This window comes from Amblyomma mixtum, chromosome 8, assembly GCF_055824585.1.
Source record: "Amblyomma mixtum isolate Tamu chromosome 8, ASM5582458v1, whole genome shotgun sequence".
Lineage (NCBI taxonomy): Eukaryota > Metazoa > Arthropoda > Arachnida > Ixodida > Ixodidae > Amblyomma > Amblyomma mixtum.
This window is the reverse complement of record NC_143019.1, coordinates 25,935,685-25,958,501: the sequence shown is the minus strand read 5'-3', so window position 1 is coordinate 25,958,501 and position 22,817 is coordinate 25,935,685. Positions and strand designations below refer to the sequence as shown.

The following is a 22,817-nucleotide window of genomic DNA, read 5'->3' as shown; positions in this document are numbered from 1 at the left end:
GGTGGGAATCGCACCAGGACCTTTGGCATTTGAAGAGGAGACGCTACCACTCCGCCTCGAAGGATCAAGGTTAAAGCATGAATAAAGTCGCATCTAGTCAATGCATAGGTTTCATAAAAAAATAAAAGGAATAAAGTCAGGAAAGGAAAATAAAAATAAGAAAATAAGCAAGAAAAAACAAAATAAAATAGGATATGAAAATAAAAATACAAAAACAATAAACAATTGAAAAGGAGCAAAAATAAAAAAATATGCAAAACAAAAATTAAATAAAAAAACAGTGCGCCAGGAAAGGCTTTCCCCTTGCAGCACTTTAGAGAGCCAAAGTGCCCCCTGAATTTTTTCCCCTTCGTCCGAACGCACCCACCACGGCCTGAAATGAGTCTACATTGTGCAGTGGAGCACGCCAGCGTCCTAACGACTGATCCACCAGGTCGTGAAGTCTTCAGCGCTGCAAGTCGCTGCAGATGCGAAGCATAGTTGAAGTCTGGAGACGCCGGCGAAAGTTGTCCCTCTCTTCATACCCGTACGTAATGACGCTTGAAGTCTTTCGCTTCGCACACGACTGAACCTTCTAAGTGACCGCGGCGCAGTGTGTAGTACTTTATATATATATATATATATATATATATATATATATATATATATATATATATAGATGTTACGTGGAAATACTATTTGCATTTATTTACAAGCGGGAGGATAATAGTTTCTAGCGGCGAGCATCAGGAAGCACCAACGCCAGCAGGAAGCACCAACAACCTCCTCTTCTTCGTGCGACCCTTTCACGCGGGAGGCCACTTCGACTTCCACTTCCTCTTCGTCGTAGCATGACCCCCGCATATATATATATATATATATATATATATATATATATATATATATATATATATATATATATACATATATATATATATATATATATATATATATATATATATATATATGCATATATATATATGCAACACTAACGGACGAAGTCTGACTCAGGATTGCTTTTATAACCCAATGTGTACTGTTGTTGTTGTTGTGACTGAGAGAAGGATGAAAAGGAAATTGCACGGGCCTGCTACTGGCTCCAGCCGAGCCACCACCGCTGCCATCGTGCAGACAGAGAAGAGTTACAAGATCAGAAGAAAGAGAAACAGGAAAGAAAAGACGCGCGTCGCAGCAACAACTGCGTCCGCCGGAGCGGACGCTGCTCAAAAAACAGATAAGCGACCGAAGCCGCTTGCAGAACACTGCCAGGTGTACCATTTCGGTGCGCTGGTAATGACAAAAAAAATGCAATTTACCTCCTTTAAGAATAAATGACACAGGTTATACAAACGACCCTCGCAATGGAGCCGTTCTTTATTATTTTGTGGCTGCATTATGAAGAGTATATTCACCGCGATGCGAAGCCATCAAAGTCGTCTGGAGTATCCGCAACCGCACTGTTTACGATGGAGGCGAAACACACAGGGCGCACTGACATCGCACAGCGCACGGGAAACGCAAAAGGAGCTGTGTGCTGTTAAATTGTCCCCAAGCGGTGGAAATTATTCCGGAGATATCCACTACAGCGCCCCTTCCTCTCGTTCCTTCTTTCACTCCTTCCTTTATCCCTTCCCTTGCGACGCCGCTTAGATGTCCACCGAGATATGTGAGACAGTTACTGCGTTATTTCCTTCCCTCAAGACACCAATTTTCAATTTTTTTAATTAAATTCAATTTTAAATCGGTTTTTGAGGAAATGAAATGGGGCAGTATCTGTCTCACATATCTCGGTGCTTTTGAACCGCGCCGTAGGGAAGAGAGAAAAGTGGGAGTGAAAGAAGAAAGCGAGAAAGAGGTCTTAATTTTTTCCACATCGGGGCGTCGACGAAGTTAATTCATATTCCGCTTTACGAATCAAACTACTTGCAGATGTTTGCATGGTTAAGCATAAAATTTTCAGAAACCAACTGACCGCAAGTTGCGGGACTTAATGCGAAATATAATCGCAGGTGCATTTCGCGCTATATTGAGGCAGGAAATTTAGGGGGTTCCTTAAGCTCTGCCTTAAAGGTGTGCAGCGATAGGGTTGATGCGTTCTTTTGGTGGACTCCACAAGCACACACGAATAATGAACGCGCACTTTTCGCTGCTCGCGCGCCATCTGTTGTGGCTCAGCCGTACACCATTCCGCGCGGCTTTTAGGTGCCGCCGCATGCCAGCGCCACAACGTCATGCCCTACCACGAGACGGAACTAAGCGCTTCTCGTGATGTAGCACGAGTGCCCGTAACGTCCGAGAAGTTTCGACAGCCACGGAGAATGTCTGACAATCATTAGCGTAGTGTAATTCATGCGACGCATCAGACCGGAAGTGACGCCAACCGAAGTGAGCCAACCGGAAGTGACGCCAACAGAGAGACCGGAGCTAAACCGGAAGTAGAAACTAGTGACGTACCCGGATAAGAACGACGTGCCTGATTCCCCAAATTGTCGCAGAAATACGGGGCCGGTTCCTTTCCAATGTGCGTGTTGTCCAGCGCAGAACTAATAGCGGCCTGCGGTCCCCGAAGCTTCTTCCGCACTGAATCATCAAACGAAGACACGCAGTTTATACTGCGAAGGCAGCCTACGAACTGTAATCCAACTTAATTCTACGTCATCCACAGTTAACCCATCGATGTCCATCAGCATCTGCCCTTTTTCCACAGTAATACACCATAATCCACCCTAATCGATCTTTAATTTCCTCATGATGTAGGCACTGGCGATTGCATCATCAGGTCACTCGGGTGCTCGAACCGCCTGGTGTGTTTTTGCGTTGCGACTGAGAGAAGGATGAAAAGGTAATTGCACGGGCCTGCCAACTGGCTCCAGCCGAGCCACCACCGCTGCCACGTGCAGATAGAGGAGAGTTAAAAGATCAGAGGAAACAGAAAAAGAAAAGACGCGCGTCGCAGCAACAACCGCGTCCGCTGGAGCGGACGCTGGCTGAAAAAACAGATATGCAGCCGTAGCCGCCATTCAAGACGATTCAAGACAAAGCGCTCGTGTCCTGTCTTCACCTTACCTGTGTCTTGTTTTTCGCGCTACGTTTTTCGAAGATTCAAGACCCGCCTGGTGTATAGAAAGAGAGAGAAAAAACATTATTTACAAAGGAATTCGGGGCACGCTCCAGGGTGCCCGCACGACCCAACTGCACTCGATTGTTTATGTTCCTGGGGTAGACAATACTATCTTTTTTTGTACCATCTCCACGCATACGGTTGCTGCCGGCTTTTCTCGTCTAATCACCGGAAATAAACTCATTTCTAAAACTGCAACCACACCTATATGACCCCAACATTTGTTTGTTTAAACAAACAAACAAACCAATATTTAAGCAGTCCTCAGTGTCGCTGCCCAATTTTCTTCTTCAGAGGTTTTGCTTGACAAATGTAACAAACCTCGCTTCCGTGCCGCCGAATGCGCCTGCTCTCTCGCAAGTGATGCACGAATTTGCGGCAGATTTCGTTTTTAAATTATCATATTTGTTTGGGCTTTGCGGTCGGTAAGAAGGTATCTTATGCGTAGATGTAACTGCGGTGTGAGTGCAACCACGGGGATTTACCTACCGATGAAGGCGTCGATTTTGTAGGCCGCTTGCCGTCAGACGGGGTCACTAATTTGAAAAGAAAATTTACGTCAAGAAATCACCAGAAGATTCATTGGCATCGTTAGGTCGTTAGGACCAAGGATCGACCACGGCGCCCAGTGACCCGTAAGCGTCACTGGCGTCAGTGACCCGTAAGCGCAGTTTCTGAGAAAGCTGCACAGCTTTCCTTTCTAGCCTTATGGCTGCTGTTATGTATGTCATAACAGCTGTCTGTACAAGCCATTTGAAAAACGAAGCTTTTAACTAATCAGCCTACAAAAAACAAAAGTGAAGAAAACAAAGTCAAGACATATGTCCCCGTCGTACCACATGCTTCCAGAGGCTTTGACATGGCGGCGAGATTATTTTGATTTATTGGGGTTTAACATCCCAAAGCAACTCAGGCTCGGAGACCTCCACTACGGTACCTCTTTCATACTTCCTTCTTTCACTCCCTTCTTTATCTCTTCCCTTACGGCGTGGCTCAGGTGTCCACTAAGATATGTGCGACAGTTACGGCAACATTTCCTTTCGTCAAAAAACCTTTTCAATTTTTTCAATACAACAAGAAATGCATAACGCGCGCATGAGATGTACACCGTGGAATTTGTAGCCGAATGATTAAAAATATTTAATCATAATGATATACATAATAAATTAAAAGTAACAATACTAATAATATTAAAGAAATGTTAGCAACAAAGCCGGTTCACCATACTGGACGAATTGCTCCGCTTTCTTCTTCGCCGCACCGTGTCTCGTATCGTGCTCGATGCCAGCGCGCGATCGGTGAAGAAGAAGCAGTCCTCGACCAGAGTGCACTCTTGGTTGCGGCCAACCAACCAACCACTCTTTCCAGCAGTTCACCGCCTGTGCTTAGGCCACTGCCCTGTATAGTAGGTATGTGCCATTTTATTTGAGGCCAACCAAACAACCAACTGCACTGCAGGTGTTCTCTGCACTTCACTCTCCACCCTTAGCTGCAGCCCTGAGACTCCGCAGAGCTTCCGATCCTGAGGGCCGGGAACATCTCATGGTCGCTTTTTCAGCGCAGCCTCTCTCCCCCGGTTCCATCTCAGGTGAGACGAAGCTCCTCCAGCATTTTGTAGATGGACGGCTCTCAACGGCCACTACCATCTTAAGCCGACCTTGCACTAGTACGAGGCTTCGTGTCTGCACCTGCACCTATATGGATCTTTAAGCTACATTCTGTCGGCGCACTTTGCACCAGTTTTATGTAATAGAGCGAGTGTACAATGGCCTGTTAAGTTTCGCGTTACATCACCACAACCATAATGCAAATTTTTTCACAATTATTTCTTTACTATGGCTTGATCTAGGGATTTTCCTCAAGAGGATACTTGAACAAAATCAAATCAATCTTATAATCACGGCCGTTTCATCCGCCTTCCGTTTCAGAGGACGCGTAATTATATGAACGTACCATGTTCCTCAGCGCTGCTCCCTCTCAGTATGAATCGACGTGGCCGGGTAAGCACTGACGTGGTCGAGACTAACGTAACGGAAAGTGATCAGTCAGGGTGACCACAATGCACAAGGTATTTCTTGTAGGCGGAGCCATAAGGGAAACTCTAAAGGAACGTTTCAAGGTTCTGCTTCTAAATACTCAACAACTACAAAGGCAGCAGGATGCGGTACCCACCACCGCACAAATCCTTAAAGAAGAGGCTGTCACATGGAGACAACTTCAAACGGGGCCGTATCAAAATCTAAACATACTAAGTAAAATTCACCCCACACTTTACGCACACAATTGTCCGTGGTGCCATGAAAAACCTACACTGTATCACATAACATGGGCAAGTCAAAAAGTACACGTAGTCCCAGTTATACCAAACCCAAGCGTGGAGCAATGGGAGGGTCTGCTCTCCAGCGACTGCCGCGATGACCAGATCGGTTTGATATGGCGAGCTCAGCTGACGGCAGCATCCAGCGGAGCCCTGGAATAGGGGCAACCGACCGTTGCGGATGGACTCATCTGACCGCAGAGCTAAATAAAGTTATCCTATCTATCTAAATGCTATGTCAGGACGAAACCGGGCGTTAGACCTGAGCACCGCTTTCAGGAGCATCTTTTTCTATTTCTATCGGAGGCAAGCGTTGGGTAGAGCCAGCTAGAGGAGGAATCGTGTGCCTACTAAGAAGGCAGCTTAATATGAGAATAATTGTGGGCGTTGGGCAGTCTCGTCCGGACATAAGTTCACCCGCCATCAACCGCGCTTGCACCACTAAGCACTACTAAAAATACTGTGCATTGTCAACGCATGAAAACAATACTTTCGCTGCGTGGTAATGCAAGATCGCCGGCTGCCCTTTATTTCACGCTGGGGGCGACAGCAAGCCCCCCCCCCCCCCCCCCCCCCCCCGCTTTGATATATGCAGCTGAGCGTATTTTAAATGGACAGTATCTCACCTGTAGTGTTTGTAGCTCCTGAAAGCCTAATGTTGTTTTTCTTAATTTCAGCCGATAAAAGAGAGTAAGTCCTGGCTCAATCTTTTACATTTTGGCACCGTGCCATCTCCATAAACGCTGGCGATAAAACCAGTGGAAGGTCAAGGACACATCCACCAAATACACTCACTTCTAACAACCTTCTCTGTATCCCTTACACTTCCCACACAGTCGATGGTAAGCCTGTTCCTTGAGCGACCCCATGCTGCTCTTTGGCCCGTTCTTATGCGGCCTACGAAGCAGAATTGAAAAGAAGGATTCGCTGCTGCGAACTGCGTTCAAATATACAACTAAATTACATAACTTGGTGGTCATCAGTCTTGACCTTGCCAGAGGCTGGACCGACGCATATCGTGTAGCACCGATGCATACCCAAGAATTCTACACAAACACATTTTTGAGTGGGAAACCTGTCATAAACGCACTTCTTTAATAAAATGTAACATCTCGTTTTAACAATCAATATATCTCCACATCACCCGACGGAAGTCTGATTTTTTTTTTTCTATGAACGTTTTTGCTATCTTAAAGTGTTTCTAATTAGTTTCTACGGCAGTGTGAAATGTTCGCTGCGATCCATGGAGACGCGTTGAAATAAAGGTTTTGCCACATATCATAAGTATGAACCATTACCTTATATATTTCTGTAAAAGTATCTTGCAATATTCAAATTTTCAAAATTTTTCCCGAAACCTTTTAACATGTGTTCATAAATGTTTTGCACAGTGTAGCACGCCTTGCCTAGCCTGTCCTGCTAGCCCATGCATTGAGGTGTCCATGGGGGTTCTAAAACATATTTCGGCGCTAATCGTGCAGGGACTTCGTCACCAAAGCCAGGATCAATGTCATTATCTCCTGCCTTCTTCTGGTTGGAGTTGTCGCACTGGTAATCGTTGTCTACGCTGGAACGATGGCCCCTGGTGAGGATTCATGACGTAGAGCGCAAATGCTAGATGTATGGCCTCAAAGCCCTCCTGAGAATCCTCTTCAAGATATAGTGGAGGCTGGCATATGTTTAACAGTCAAAAGCGTAAACACTACGTTAAAGGCGTAAAGCCAGTTGTTGACCTGTTAAAATTCTTGCATCGAGTTTTGGAATACCAGTACATACGCACGTTTAAGTTCACTGTCAGCAAACATTGTGCTGGATCTTTTAAGGAAGGGATGCAGAAGTGCGCTTTGGTGATCGCCGCCATAATTTCTCTTTGAGAGTGATGAAGAATGCTCAGGAGTACTCAAGAAACCTCCTTTTATTGCCTACGGTATATTGCTTTCTTATGTGCCAACGCCGATATGGCATCACAAAAGACCAAAAGGATAAGACAGCCACCTATCTGGAAGGCTTACAAGTCAACTGACACAAGAGTTTACGATGGATGCCACTTGAGATTAGCAAACTCAATTCCGATCGGCACGTGCCTATAAGATAATTAGATAGGACTTCAGCCATCTGCGGCGTTACGTGCTGAAAAAATATTGCGGTCAACGTGATGTGACTCCTTGTACGGAGTATGCACTGAAGCGGCGCTCTGTACAATCAAATCTCGCGCGTACAATGACGTGAAAACCAGCTATTCTGATACTGCTTGCCATGGCGCCGTGTGACGCAGATGACAGCAGCAGTGGAGGTCCCGACGTAGAGGTCATCGGAAGCAACGGCGCAGGCGGTGGTGGTTCTGAGCCCGTCGGATGCAAGGGCTGCACCTCGCATCCAGCAGGTAGGGCCCGCACTTCCTGGAAAATCAAAAGGCCTTTTCAAACCCTACAATTTTCAACCGAAAAAGGCTTAGTTTCAGTCATTTTGCTGCAAGGTTGTTGTTTTGATTGTAAAAAAAGTTCGCTGCATTGTCGGTGTGGTCGTAGCAAGCGCAAAATTTTCATCTTCGCGAGCAAGAATGAACCTGTCGGCGTTGCATGTGAACGAAGAGAAAACTTCTTGAGCTAAGCTTACCGTATTTAGCGCCTTACTCAACGTAAGCTGTTACAGCTTTGCAGTACTTCGGTATCGCAAAAGCGTCATCACTCTTTCAAAGCCCGTGAACTTCCTTTTACAAGTGATGTCTTGCGTTATTCCTTCTTTTCGCATACACAAAAAGAATCGCGTACTTTGACACCAAAATACTGTTTCAGTAACAGCATGTAAAGCGTTTTTCCCCCTCCTTGCTCATGTTATGTACCCCTACCCCGCTATAATGCTTGAAAAGGCGATGCAGGTAGCAAATAAATCAAATAAAAGTAACTATAAAGGGTATTCTCTCTTCACCATCTTCACTCTCTCTCTCTCTCTCTCTCTTTTCTTTCAAACTTTCTTTTCCTTCTTCTGACCTTACAAGGAGAAGGCAATTTCTTTCTTTCCCCTTCAGAATTTTAGTGAGTGTATAATTATGAATTATGTGAAAATAACCGAAATTAAATTATTTGCGTTAATAATAAGAAATAATACCTAAATAAGCAATTAAGGCCTTGTCGCTGACTGCAGGTTCCACGGTAGAATGCACAGTCATATCACTAAACCAAAGCTTTAAGAATTTTTGTTGTACATGAAGAAAGTTCTTGAACGAAGTCGCTTTGCAGCCAGAGAGGAGGTTACACAGCTAGGAGGAACGTCGTATTTCTCTCATTGCTACTGGAAAAAATCACTGCGAGTCAGAAGCAAAGGAGCAGATTTCAAGATGGAAAGAGATCTTGTTTTAAGTGGTTAGAATCTGGATCGCTTGCAGAGGGATATTCAACGGCTTGTGAGCCTCGTTCCAACTACTGGTACCTACTACCAAACTGCTCCGAAGGCTGTTAGGAAGGTCTGGTATTGCTATTGTTTCTGCACGTCATCTTGAGTGGGCATCAGATTTTAACGTGAGCTGTACTAAATCGGCTGACATGTTACTAAGTGTCTTTTTCTGCGTCCTTTGCACGCCATACAGAGCGCTGTAATGTCGGTACTTAAAGAGTGAGGCGAATGCTGTGCGTTACGACCCGACAAAGAAATCTTTGTTCACGATATTTATGGCAAAGGCTCTGCCCGCATGTGCAGCGTAGCATGTCATCTACGGAATTATTTTAGACTTTAAAATAGTCTACGTGGTAAAGCCATGCGCTTGAAGGGACGTTGAAGAAATTTCTATCCAATTTTCATTCTTACATAAAGCTCATTCGTTTCATTAAATTTAATTCACTTCAGTTTGATGTCTGCTCGAGAGCAAAACAAACACTACTTGCTTGAGATAATTGGATTTAAAATACGAGGTCTGTTACAAAAGTATCCGCCTTTATTTTTTTTTTTTTGCGAACAGCTGATGGATATGAAACAAGCGCGCTTACAGCAGCTGACCTTGAACCCTCGTGCGCCTGCCGATAGCGTCAGTCGCTGGGAAGCAGCGTTTGAGTGAGGGAGTGCGCAGTGCTCTCGTCGGTTTTTTGTTGCAAGAAAAATGGCGGAGCGAGAGGAGCAGCGCTACTACCTCAAATTTTGCCAGAAACTTGGCGATAGCCAAGTGGAAATTATTCGAAATGTTCAGACGGCTTTCGGTGATGATGCTATGAGCAGCACACAGATTAAGCAGTGGTGCGACTGGTTTAAAGACGGCCGCACATCCGTGGAGAGAGAGCCACGCTCCGGTCGGCCATCAACATGCCGAAATGACCAGGTAATTGCCGAAGTGAACGCTGTGATGATGCGGGACTGTTGTGTGACTATCCGAGAAATTGCGGAAGAGGTTGACATCAGCAATTTTATCTGCACATTCTATTATCACCGAAGATTTGGCCATAGAGAGAGTTGCGGCGAAATTCGTGCCGAAGCTGCTGACGGTGGAGAAAAAGCAGCTTCCTGTTGAAGTCTCACAGGAGATGCTGGATTCCACAAACAGTTACCCTGACTTCACCGACGCCGTAATCACTAGTGACGGGTCTTGGGTGCACGGGTACGACCCGGAAACCAAATCCCAGTCGTCACAGAGGACGCATTCCACGTCACCAAGACCAAAGAAGGCCCGACAAGTGCGCAGCAATGTCAAAGTGATGCTGACTGCTTTTTTGACTCCCTCTGTGTGGCACACCACGAGTACGCACCCCACAGGGTCAAAGAATGACTAAACAGTACTACAGTGATGTCCTCCATCGCCTACGTGGTGCTGTGCGGCGCAAGAGACCGGAATTAAGGTCAACAAAAAATTGGCGCATCCCTCGCGGCATTGCTCCTGCACATTCCTCGCATTTGATTCAGACTTTTCTGGCGAAAAACCAGACTCCTGTAGTTCAACAGGCTCCTTACTCTCCTGATATGTCCCCCTACGACTTCTGGCTGTTTCGTAAAATCAAGAGGTCATTGAAAGGAGCGCGATTTCAGAAAAGAAAGGACATTATGGCTGCAACGACAGCAGAGCTAAATTCCATTCCGAAAAGGGTCTTTTCGGAATACTTCCTACAAAGGAAGCACCGCTGGGAGATGCATATGGAGCCCCAAGGAGACTACTTTGAAGGTTATTAGGTTTCTAACGCTCCAGTTATGCCAGTTTTTTTTCTTCGGCCAAAGGTCGGATACTTTTCTAACAGACCTCGTATACAAGTTTTCTGTCCCCTCCCGATTGAAAATTGTAACGCCTCTGACAAAAAATGCTCCGCGATCACTATGTGAAGTGCATGACGATGTTTTCGAACCTAAAGTATCTACAAAAAATATCATAAACACACCGCAGATCGCTCCCGAAAATGGCTGGTTGTGGCTATTTTTTTATGTTGTTTTCTGGCCTCTAAAATATTTTGTAATCGGTACAAATACACTCTCGTTGTGATTATAATTGGGCAACAAGTCGCTACAGGCAAATTTAAATTCGTTCTCAGCTTTTCTTGCGGGACAGCGCAAGGGGTACTTGGTGTATGTCTGAGACTAACCTTGCGTTATCTATCACTGTCCCACCAGCAGTGATCACTACAAGGAGAGCTCCAACGCCAGCACCTTTTACAACTACGCCCCGTCCGAGCGGCGCCGAAGTCGCTGCACGGTTAATCAAGGAGGCGCTCAACAGGAGCTATGCACCCTGCGACGACTTCTACAGCTTCGTATGCAGTACATTCTCGGGCGAAATAGACGCCATGTGGAAGGTGAGGCCCCGTTCTTGGCCGACCTCTATTACTAAAACGTGCATAACTGAACCAACATTGGGGAAAATTCAGGGTTCGTTTCATCGCGACAGCTGTATAACCTCCGTTCCTGGGTTCCGCGTCGTAGTAAGTTTCCGCTTTCGGTGGTTGTCTGTTGTCGTTAGCGTAACTGGAGGGGGAGTTGTCATGGGAACGACTGTGAGGGTCGTTACCGTGCATGGGGGAAGGTATCCCGCGAGAGGAGAAATGCGTATGCGGTGGGCGGTTACCACAGGAACCATCTAGAGGGCGGTTAGCGTGGAAGAAGAAAGGTATTGGGAAAGCGGAGGAAGCCCCAACTGGAGAATGGCTACCTTAGAAGGAAAAGGGCACGGCGAGAGGGTAAGAAGGCCCAACAGGCCACCGGTTGTCGCGGAAACCACCCCCGGAGACCATTTACCCTGGAAGGAAGATGAGAGTTACCACGAAAGGGGGCATTATTGGAAGATCGTAGGAACGCATTACCAGAAGATGGTTACAAGGGTAGCCATCCGGAAAGTGGTTGCAGGGAGAGGAGCAAGATGCCTCGAAAGGGGGAAAATCCTAAATCAGAGGATTTCTGTGGAAGGAGCAGGGTATGGCGAGAGTGCGAGCAGGGCATGTAATGCGAATACAAGATAACCGCTGGTACTTAAGGGTAACAGAGGGGATTCCAAGAGAAGGCAAACTTCGCAGGGAACGGCAGAAAGTTAGGTGGGCGGATGAGATTAACAAGTTTGCGGGGATACGGTGGCCGTAACTGGCGAAGTACAGGGTTAATTGGAGAGACATGGGAGAGGCCTTTGCCCTGCAGTGGGCGTAGTCAGGCTGATGATGATGATGATGGGAACCGACCTTACGGTAGCTACCCTAGGAGAAGAAGGAGATTGACGGGGTAAGAGGGCGCTGCGAGAGGAGGAGGTTATGGCGAGCGCATAGTGTGGCGTACCACGGTAACCATCCGGAACGTGGTTACCGTGTAAGAAGGGGAAGAAGGGTATGGCGAGAGCTGAGCAATGTAGCACAGTCAGTATGGGATACCTGCTGCAAAACGCGTCGCCCGGTGGCGCTTTGCTTCTGGAGCGGCGGGCTGGAGGGCAGAGCTAGGTGAAGAATGACTCGGTGTGTAAGACTACCGACATTTCAGTGATGCGCTTCTTTTTTATTTTTAAACAAATGTGCTTTACTATTTACTTTCAGTATTATTGACATGCTCATTTTAGATATATGTTTACTGTTATTGTACGCCCTGCTATAATGCCCCTGGGTGCTGCAGGTACTTGTATAAATAAATAAATTAAAAAAATAAAAAGAGCGCCCTGAACTACACAGACGTGGGGTCGCTCTCATCTTCTCTACCACGACATATTGTAAAGTTCAAATGCCTTGCCAGCTGTCGCTGAATCTCGCGTTAAACAGTGGTGACCGCCCTCTCGATTTCTTATTACGTTTTTACTTATTCATCTATGAACAGCACTTTGTTTTTTGGTTATTCTGCATTTTCAATTCTCATTTCTTAGTAAAGTGCGTTCGTGTTGAGCTTTCTTTTCAGCTTCTCGTTTTAGCTTTCAGAAGCTGACATGTGATATATACTTGACATCAAAATTGTTGCTACCACATCCAATTTGGTATTTTGTGTTACTGTACCTCTCTTTTACCGAACTGAAGTATGGATTGTGTGTCTACATTGTTTTCTCCTATATTTCACCAGCTCCCATATTGCCCTCTCTCAGCACCCGAGCAATAAATCTTACCTGTAGTTGTTTTAATCCGATTTTCCTCTACCCTCCGACGCTCACTGGACGTTCACGATATTTCAAATGCATATACAGTAATTAACAAAGAAATAATAAATTGAAGCACCATGTTATGGACCTCTTAATTTCTTGCGCTCTGCCAAACTAAAACTGTGTGCATATATTTATTTGTGTAAACAGTGTAATTTGGAGAGATATGGGACAAGCCTTTGTCCTGCAGTGGATGGAGTCACGCTTGATATGATGATAATGTAAATGCTGATAGGGATTGCTAGTGCAGTCTCTCATGAACACTGCTTCTTTTCTTCTGCTAAGGAAGGCGAAACTAGGCTTAGAACACAATAGCGGACTCAGTCAATCACGTCAGTCTCTCTACCTACCTTCAATAAAACATGGTGCTGGGCTAGTTGGTAATTCATAGTTGGTAGGAAGACAGCGCAAAAAATGACAACCACAGGGGAAGACAAGACACAGAAGAACGCTTTTTTTCTATCAACTAATTTATTTGTCATCAAGACACATTTATATAACCAGACAGTCACATCACATGTCACATTTTGCGGTGCCAGCTATCTTGGACTAACAGATATGAAATGTGTTCTCCCCTCTTCAGCTGTAAAGTCAGATACAGATTGCAAAAAAAAGGAAAAGGAAATGAAAGAAGCACGCATGACAAAAGACCAGGCAAGTAAGAAAACTGCTACAAAGATTGTTACAAGAATTCTTTCAAAAAACCGCGCTCCGCTGCGTACAGGCTTATAGCAGCGTTCTTTTGTGTCTTGTCCTCCCCTCTGGTTGTCGTTTTTTGCGCTGTCTTCCTATCAAGTAAGCACCTACCTTCACCTGAAAAAGTACCAACAATTGACATCCACTAATGAGCTAACATAGCTTAAGTAAACGTAATCTTGACAGCTAATTACTACTGCTGCTCTTTTCCTTTTCTAAGCTGGAAAGACTCACACAAAAAGCCATCAAACGAATGCTGGCAACCATGGACATCCCACCCAGATTCCAGAAACCTGCGGAGAAAGCGGCCGGCCTGTATCGTGCGTGCATCGACCTCGCATCCGACCCTAGCAGATCCGAGGTAGGGGCACATTAAGGTCGACATGATGTGAAACGATCTTTCAATGCTTGACAGGACATCCTTTTTAAGTTCAAAAGCTCAAAATAATTGCTCTAATTGCTCTACTTGATAGCAACAGGTATGTAACTGTGTCCGCATTGATGCCTAGCAGTAATTAAATACAAATAATATACACATAAATATCATAAACAAAAGAAAAAAACTTCCACGTTCTGACTTACCTCGAGCTTCACCTTATGCTATTCCAGAGGCCTGTGGCTGTGTGTTACGGCTTTAGAGAAAACGCGGTCCCTGGACCACCTAGCCCACTAATAATGCAACCCTGACTTCGGCTTCAAGCGGTTGCAGTTGTGGCGTCTTCACGCAATCACGGAACATCTTGATACGCGTGCGCAGAGCTCAACAAATTCCGATGTCACCGCTTCTGCGAGAACAGAAGCTCAGAACACTTAAGATGCCAGTGAGATGAACAGCGCTATCTAGAATATCAGTGTCTGTTACCCTTACGTCATTATCCTGCATCACGCTGTTTCTTGACTCACATCGGTGCAGCTGGTCACGTGATGATGATGATGTTATTTCACGCGAACGATGTGTTTTACGTACAGAAGTCATTTCACACCCACGTCACAGAACTCACGTTTTTCGTCCCACCGTGGGGCGAGCACTTCATAGTGAGAGCTACTTTCATTACACCTAGTTGCGCGACAACCGGATCTCCTAAGAGGCCAACATTGACTCTTCAAACCAGCACTGCATAAGCAGGCACTCACATTATGACAGCGTTGTCGCTTTAAGCTCATTCGGGTATCGGTCCATTTAGAGGCATCGCAAAGCTAGAGTTCTTAGTACATGTGCCGCATTAAGGGATACTGAAGCAAAATCTTAAAATTGAACAAAAATGCTGAAAATATATTCTCGGAATCTGATTACATCGAAATGTTGTAGTTACTCCGCATATTTTTCTGCGGATGGCTTTATTTTCGATGTTTTATGAGCGCGCGTCAAGCCCTCCAGGCCGGCGCGAGGTGAAGAGCGTGAGGTCATGACACCCTCGATCGACCGACAGGCAACCGGTCGCGTCACTCGAAGCGCGATGTCGCACTGCAGATTTGGTAGACCAAGCGATAAGGCTGCCAATCTCCGACGCTGCCGACGCAAAACTGGCAAAACCCACGAGTAGCGATGGCAATCATGCTCCTCTTGGAACAATGCGCGCGGGTGTTATGACGTCTAGTCACAGCTTCCACAGGCGGCCGCCAGGGGCAACGATAAGGCAATAAATCGCGAAAAAAATGCGCTGTCCGCTCTTATTTCGCTAAAATCCTTGTTGCACTTATCAATTTTAGCAGTCAAGCTCTTGTTTACATGTAAAAGAGCAGCTCCAAAAGTTTGGTTCACTATTCCTTTAAGTTCCATCGGGGGCAAAAGTGAGACCTTCCACTGAAAGTTTCGGCACCTGCCACTCTGCGTGGGGGCGCCACCTTACAATGCACTTCTGGTGTCGACACTGGCTCAGTGGGGCTGTTCCAACACCAGAAGTGCTTTGTCAATTGGTGCCCCCATGCAGAGTGGCACGGGTCGGAAGTTGGAGGAGAGGTTTCTTACTTTTGCTCCCGATGGTACGTCTTTGCAGGTGCTTCCAGGAGAGCTTCGAGCATATAGGCCCGTTGAGGAGGAGTGCTGCAACGTTAGCAGCATCATTTTGGCCTGTACCCAGTTCAGGATCATTTTTTGACGACTCTTGCGTGGTTGAATCTATCACCGCTGCTATCGTCCGCATGTGATGGGTTAGTGTAGTACAAAAATAGCCATGCCGCTTAGAACGATCAGAACTGCTAACTTCAAGGGAACAGGCAGTTAACAAACACAAAACTTCTCAGAATGCCAATATGTAGAGCATGACGCAGAAAATAAAATTCGCTGTCTAGACGACAGAGCTGCAGTGTACCGATGACACTATGAATAAAATGACATGTGTGATAGTGAACTCACTTTATGATGTGGCTACTCTCAAAGCTCGACAGGTCTCATTAGATTTCTACGTTAGGCTAAGCGCAGCACCAATATACTCGACAGTACGTGAAATGATGGGCAGTTGTTACCGCACCGTTAAGTGGCATGCGGTGCGAGAGTTAAGATACCGCCAGCGGTATGTCATTGTCTTTTCTTCTCAGCATCATCATCGACATCAGACTGACTGCGCCCACTGCAAGACAAATACCTCTCCCGTGCCCCTCCAATTCACCACGTCCTGTGCCAGCTGAAGCCATCTTATCCGCGCAAGCTTCCTAATCTTACCTCCCAACTTCATTTCTGTGCCGCCTGCTACACTTGTCTTGTCTTTAAATCCAGTCCGGTACCTTTAACCCCGATGGTTATCTTGCCTTCTCATTACATGACATACCCAAGCCCAATTCTTCTTCACTTTGACTAGGATGTGGTTAACACGCGTTTGCTTCCTCACCCGTGCTCCATTATACTCCATCTAAAAAATTATCACCTTTCAAATCTGCCGCATATCAGAAACGTGGAGGCTAACAAAGAGGGTTCCGCTTAAGTTAAGGAGAACGCAGCGAGCTATCGAAAAAAATTATAGGTGTAACGTTAAGAGATCGGAAGCGGGCGGAGTGGGTGAGGGAGCAAACACGGGTTATAATGACATCCTAGTCGAAATCAAGAGGAAGAAGTGGACTTGAGCAGGGCATGTAATGCGAAGGCAAGATAACCGCTGGTCCTTAAGGGTAGTGGAGTCGATTCCAAGAGAAGACAAGCGTAGCAGGGGCGGCAGAAAGTTAGGTGGGCGGATGAAACCGTGAAGTTTGCGGGGTTAGGGTGACCGCAACTGCAAAGGACAGGGTTCATTGGAGAGACACGCGAGAGGCCTTTGCCCTGAAGTGGGCGTAGTCAAGCTGATGATGATGACGATGATACAGTGCAATTTTAAAACGTCCACATGTCTTGGTATGAGCTCCTGTTGGCTTCGTTCATATGTGTATTAGTAAGATTAGTAATGCCCAGTCCCTTATTACCTGAGAGTGTTGTAAGGGTGATCGGAGTAATATGCGCGAAGTTTCGTGCCGAAGTTAGCCAGAGATAGACATTGAGGAGCTCAACGTTCCTGATCTCTTTGATAGTGACGCATTTTAATTGAGCCTTGCTGGTCAGACTTTTACCAAATATGGTTCCCAAATTTTTCACACTAGAATATCATTCGATGACTCAGCCAAGTTTGAGAAAGGCAGAAAAAAAGAGAATTCACCTTATAAAAGATTTGCATTTGGAAATAAGTCAATCTATGTTCATTTGCAAAGCAGTCATATCAAGGTATGTTTGTAAAGCAATCGCGCATACAGAACTGGTGATCACTCGGTAAATAACACAATCTTTCGCGAGAAGCCGATTTTAAGACTCACTGCTGCATGCTATGACATTGATTCAAGTCGACTGTTTTATAAGCAATTCTGTGCAATAATTCTCACGCCCACTGTACTGCCCTGTGAGGAATCGACCCCGCTGCTGTCGCTCACAGAGTGTTTTATATCGAGGGTAAAATTATTTTACAGAAAATGGATTTTTTGCATCTTTTAATACGCTAGAATACAAGAAATATGGATGGAGGTAACTACATAAATACCGTGCCGATGAATGGAATCTCCCTCATAGCCTCAGTTGCTTTGGTACGTTAAAGTACAATAAACCAACCAACCAATGGAATGGCTCTTAGGTCTGAGGAAGAAGTTCTATAAATGACGGTCGTACACGGGGGGTAAATAAATGTAAACAATATTGTAATACACAATAATAAAAACCCAACTTTTTAAGATCATCGGGCCTTTGCTACCAGTGTGGAGACGAACTATTCGTTTATAATTCCAACGAGTCGGCGATATCTGTTTCTTTCGTTCCCATGATCTGCGAAGCATATAACATTCTCGTTCGAGAGATTAAACGCACGCAACGCGGGGAAATATTTCCTTAGCATGTAAAAACCCGTTCTGGAGGACGAAGGTAACGTTAATGTAAGAATGCTTCGCACTGAAGTGTTTACGCTTGCGGTAATCAAAACAGCGGCAGAATAACTTCGCTTTCGTCGCTGCTTACACCACGCACGTTTTATTGTTGTATCGAGTACAGATGGGTGCGGTGAAAAAGTTTCTGTCCGAACTCAGCCTCGACATCTCCAGCAATGAGGACGACCCGAACTTCGATATCTTGCGACGGCTGCTTTACCTAAGCTTCGTGTATGGCTTTCCGACCTTCGTCAATTTCGACACCATCATTGGTCCCTCTAAGGACAAGATAATACAAGTACGTATCCTCCTTGACACCCCCGGGAACACTGAGAACTAATCACACTCGATGCAATGCATTACTTTGTGGGACATCAACCGCATGCCTTAGAAGCTGTCAATCGCTAGAGTAAACACTTTTGGGCGATATTTTTCAACAGAATCGCTAATAACTAGAGTTGTTAATTGGTGTTTTCATAATAAAAAAAACTTTTATCCTCGATGGAGAATTGGGAAGCGAGAAGAGTGTAATAAAGTGTTAAGGCTAGAAATAATGCGCTTATCCAATTTGATTCCTAAAGATCTTTGAGAAGATGATATTCTAGAGAAAAAGGGGCCACGAAGTGCTGTTCTTCACTGACAGGCTTTAAACTGGCACACGTTGTAAACAAATTACCAGCGGCCAATGGTGCATTAGCACGAGATCCTAATCGGAGGCGGTGTCTCAGTGGTTACGGCGCTCGGCTGCTGGCCCGAAAGACGTGTGTTCGATCCCGGCCGCGGCGGCTGAATTTCGATGGAGGCGGAATTCTAGAGGCCCGTGTACTGTGCGATGTCAGTGCACGTTAGAGAACCCCAGGTGGTCGAAATTTCCGGAGCCCTTCACTACGGCGTCCTTCGTAGCCTGAGTCGGTTTGGGACGTTAAACCCCAGTAAACCAAACCTAGTCGGAGCAGTTGCCTAAGGTTCACCCTCGATGCGCGTTGATCTTTGAGTTGCTTCTGGTTAAGTTAATGATTGGCATAATGATGATTGGGACCTTTGAGAATTTCGACGGGATTTACAGTGTGCAGCTCCTCCTTGTATAGAGGGTTGGCGCATGAATAAACTGCGACGGAGGCAGCACGCAGACTATGTTGACGTTAACCAATAAGTATATGAATTATCCTGAGAGGTGAAACATTCCTGAAAATGTTGGCTGCTGGGGGAATGAATCGATTAAACTATCAACCAATCGGTATAGTTAAAAGCTTTCGCTACGCTGTTTGACCTTATGGTCGTTGTACAAGCCACTGCTTATAACACTAGCTTGCATATGCCGGATGAAAGTACAGCCTTTCACAAAAGTAAACAGGCCAAATGGTTTCGTTCATGGCCGCGCTATGTGGCTCGTACGCATTCGCAGTGTTTCAAATCTCTGGAAGGTGACGGCAACTGCTACCTTGCCTGACCAAAACTGTGGGCTTAAAACATTGCTTCAAACACCCTATGACAAGCATACAAGGAAACGCCTTAGTGGTGAAACTCTGCGCAACGTCTGTAGATAGGCGGGTAAGGATTACCGAAATTGGCGACGAGCGCATGTAGTTAATTTTGCGGCCGCCATGTGTCGCACGGCTTTGAAATTTTAAAAATGGCTCACTGTCACTATCAAAAGCAGATGAGTTTTTCTACCATCGGAGCTTTGAAACACTAAATAAACAGGTAGAATCAAATTACTTGGTCAATCTGATTGGGGCACTTCGAGAAAACTATAGCATGTTTCTGAAGAGAAATATAAAATATAAAGTCACTATTATGCAAGAACTTGTCAAGCAGGCAACAGACCACTTCTGCGAAGGTGATAATGTTTATCGAAAGCATTTGCTCGCCAGAATTTTTTCATACTTCAATGAGGGCATCATTTCGTGAAAGTCACGTGTGGTAGATACTTTCAGTTAGTCCGGCATACTTAAGTCTATAACTTTTCCACAGAAGTAACATACCCTTATCTTTTATTATATTGTATTGTGATATCAGGCATTCATCAACAGAGTGTCAATTCAAAGCTCTCCTAGTTGACATTCTGCATATGTGAGAACTGTGCATGAAGTAGGCAATTTAATGCGATAAAAGCATCAACTTCAGCTATAACACTGGGTTTTCTTCGGGATCAAACCCCGCTGCGGAGTTCTGGTGCTCTCTATTTCCTCGCCTTATTTTCTTGACACCGACGGCACTTTTAGCTGTTTCATCCAACGAGCGAGGAAATTAGCTTGATTCTTTTTTTTTACGCAGGAAACGGCAGTGCCGTCGCGTTCACTGCTACTCGTGGTCCGTAATCGTCTTTTCCTCTTTCTTATTCTTCTGCTAACTGAGACAATAGTCCTCGAATATGCGTCTGATTTGAAGCCTCTACGCTGCCGCAGATTACGTTAAACACAGCGGACAAGGATTGGATGGAGACATCGCACAAGCAGTACAGCGGGCAGACCTTAAACCAATTCTACATGAAATATTTGGCGATTTACGACGCAAGCTTGGACGCCGCGCCAATCGTCGAGCGCATCATCCGTGCGGAGCTGGTCGGTGGGTAGACCCGCGTTGTTTTTTGTAGTCGTGTAAATTATGCCGAAAAACTCCTAAACATGACAGAATAGGTCGTGCAGACAAGAGTAGAATAGCGGAAAGTATTGGTGGGAAACGTACCGGTCGAGCGCTAAACGCACAGGAGCTGCACCAAAAATGGATTGCGAGTGGTTTCGCTTAAAAGCCCCCGTGTTCTGTCAAAGCAATGTTTGTCGTTCTGCAACGTACTTTGCGTTCTTCAGATTCTCATTCTTGCAGGCTGGCCTAAACAGAGTAGGTAATCAGCTCCAGTATATAAACTCATCTATTCAATGCAAGCTATGCGCGGCCATGTAAGAATTGTAGGTTTTCAACGAACAGGGTGGCCTTCATGGTTACGAAGGCGAACTGACACCTAGAGTCTCAGCACGTCGCCTTGTTGTCTTGTGAGGAAAGTGCTGGTGAAATGTGCGCATTCCTATCGGGATAAAAGCATGCCATCAAGCTCTAGAATATTTTCCCGCTTAGGAGTAGGCTTTTGCCTCTAGCGGTAGTGGATTAGGGCGCCTGCCGAAACAGTCCAGTGTTTTAGCCGCGAATGAAGACTGATGCTTGACAAGCATCAGAAAGCCTGCGCGTTCAATGGTGCGCCGTTTCTGCAGCAAATGCTTCGGCGATTTAGCAGCCAGGAAATAGAAAGTGCTGCACCGTTGATGGCTGATTTGGTTCCTGCATTTTATCTGTGGAGTCAATGTGCCGCATTTTCAGTGGAAACCTTCAGTGCAGGTGGTTAACTTTTTAAAGTGGCTGTGACGAAAGAGAAAGCCTCTTCGTGCACCGAAACAGTCCGCTTTGTCCTTGCTACTTAATTACACGCGAACTTATCGTGAATGGCACACAATGGGAACAGTCGGTACTCGCTGTTTCCTCGAGCGGTTACCGGTGATTGGCACATCCAAAATGGAATACTTTTCAAGTTAGTAGCGTTTAATAGCTGCACTTCAGCGTATTCATCGACGGCTGTGCAGTCAACCAATATGAAGCTGCTTCCTCTGGGATTAACCTACTCCAATTAGGTGCTCTGACGTACTTCACCTTGTCAAGGAGACCAAATAAAATACATGACCATACTTATATGTTTGGTTAAGTGATCCGTTACTGCTTTTTAATAAACAGGAGGTGCGCTTGTTGCTCAAAAATAATTTACTAGTTTTTTTTTTAATGGTGTGGAGGCGATAACCATTATGTTGATTTCGAGTCGCAGATCCTAGTCTGGCACAATCTCTTGAACAAGGATAACTGTCGTTGAACGCACAGCCACTCTACTTGCTTGGCACGAAACCTTGCTGGGTGAATTCGTACCCATAATTCACGCCTACAGCTGCACAGAGGGGGTCACAGCAAGGAAGACTACATCATTGAGTTGGGTTGTCCTTGCTGCCCCCGTCTGTTGCGCTATAGTCAATAGTGGGTTTGACATTCAATATTCATACTGATTTCGTCAACAGGATCTGACACATCAAAAACATAGACGGTTGGGTGACCTGTAAAAACGCAGCTCTCCACGACATTATAAGCCTCATCAATCGATAGAATCAGGAGGTGGCATTTGCAGCATTATGGACCAGCTTACAAAAGAGCAACGATCAATGTGTTTTTGTTCACCTCAAAAATGCGTTTTTCAAGCTTCTGCTCGCGCCTTTTCCATCGCCTTAGCTACGTGTGCATAATTTGTCGGAGTATAGACAAACAGAACATTACCGGCGCTCTCAACTCTGAGCTTTCAGGATTCTTCGCGCATGCGCAAACCACAAGAGGGTTTTTAAGGGTTTTATTTTTTCGCTCTTTGTTTTTTATCAACGTTTTAAGGTTGTGTGACGTCATTTAGAGGACTTGTGTGTTTCATCAGGTTCAGAGCAACTCTTGCGCTTTAAATACACGCACAGGATTCGCCCCTCGATGTCTGACTGACAACTGTGTGCAAGTGTATGCATGCGCACTTTGCAAAGTTACTTTTCGCGCTTTTGTTTTCTAACATAGACTCTTGGTCTTGCGAGCAAATATGAAGTGGTTTGTGGTGCATTTCCTCTCTTTCCTTCTGGCACAGTAAGCCAGAGCCTGTCAGAACTGTTTCACACATTGGTGCAGTGCCACTCTCTCTGAAAGTACAAGGCGCCCTCGTGCTTCTTTTCCTGCAGTGATGGAGCATTTTA

At 45.5% G+C, this 22,817-nt stretch overlaps 2 protein-coding genes across 2 annotated transcripts in view; one reads left to right on the top strand and one right to left on the bottom strand.

Moving 5' to 3' along the window:
- The window catches only part of LOC149331763 (membrane metallo-endopeptidase-like 1), a 607,819-nt gene that overhangs the window by 188,128 nt on the left and 396,874 nt on the right, over window positions 1-22,817 (bottom strand). The window lies entirely within an intron of this gene.
- LOC149331775 (kell blood group glycoprotein homolog) lies at window positions 6,993-20,633 on the top strand. The gene is made up of 6 exons (XM_089555751.1): window positions 6,993-7,002; window positions 7,693-7,800; window positions 11,001-11,182; window positions 13,904-14,044; window positions 18,182-18,355; window positions 20,466-20,633. The coding sequence occupies exons 1-6, from the start codon at window positions 6,993-6,995 to the stop codon at window positions 20,631-20,633; spliced, it is 783 nt and encodes a 260-aa protein (XP_089411877.1).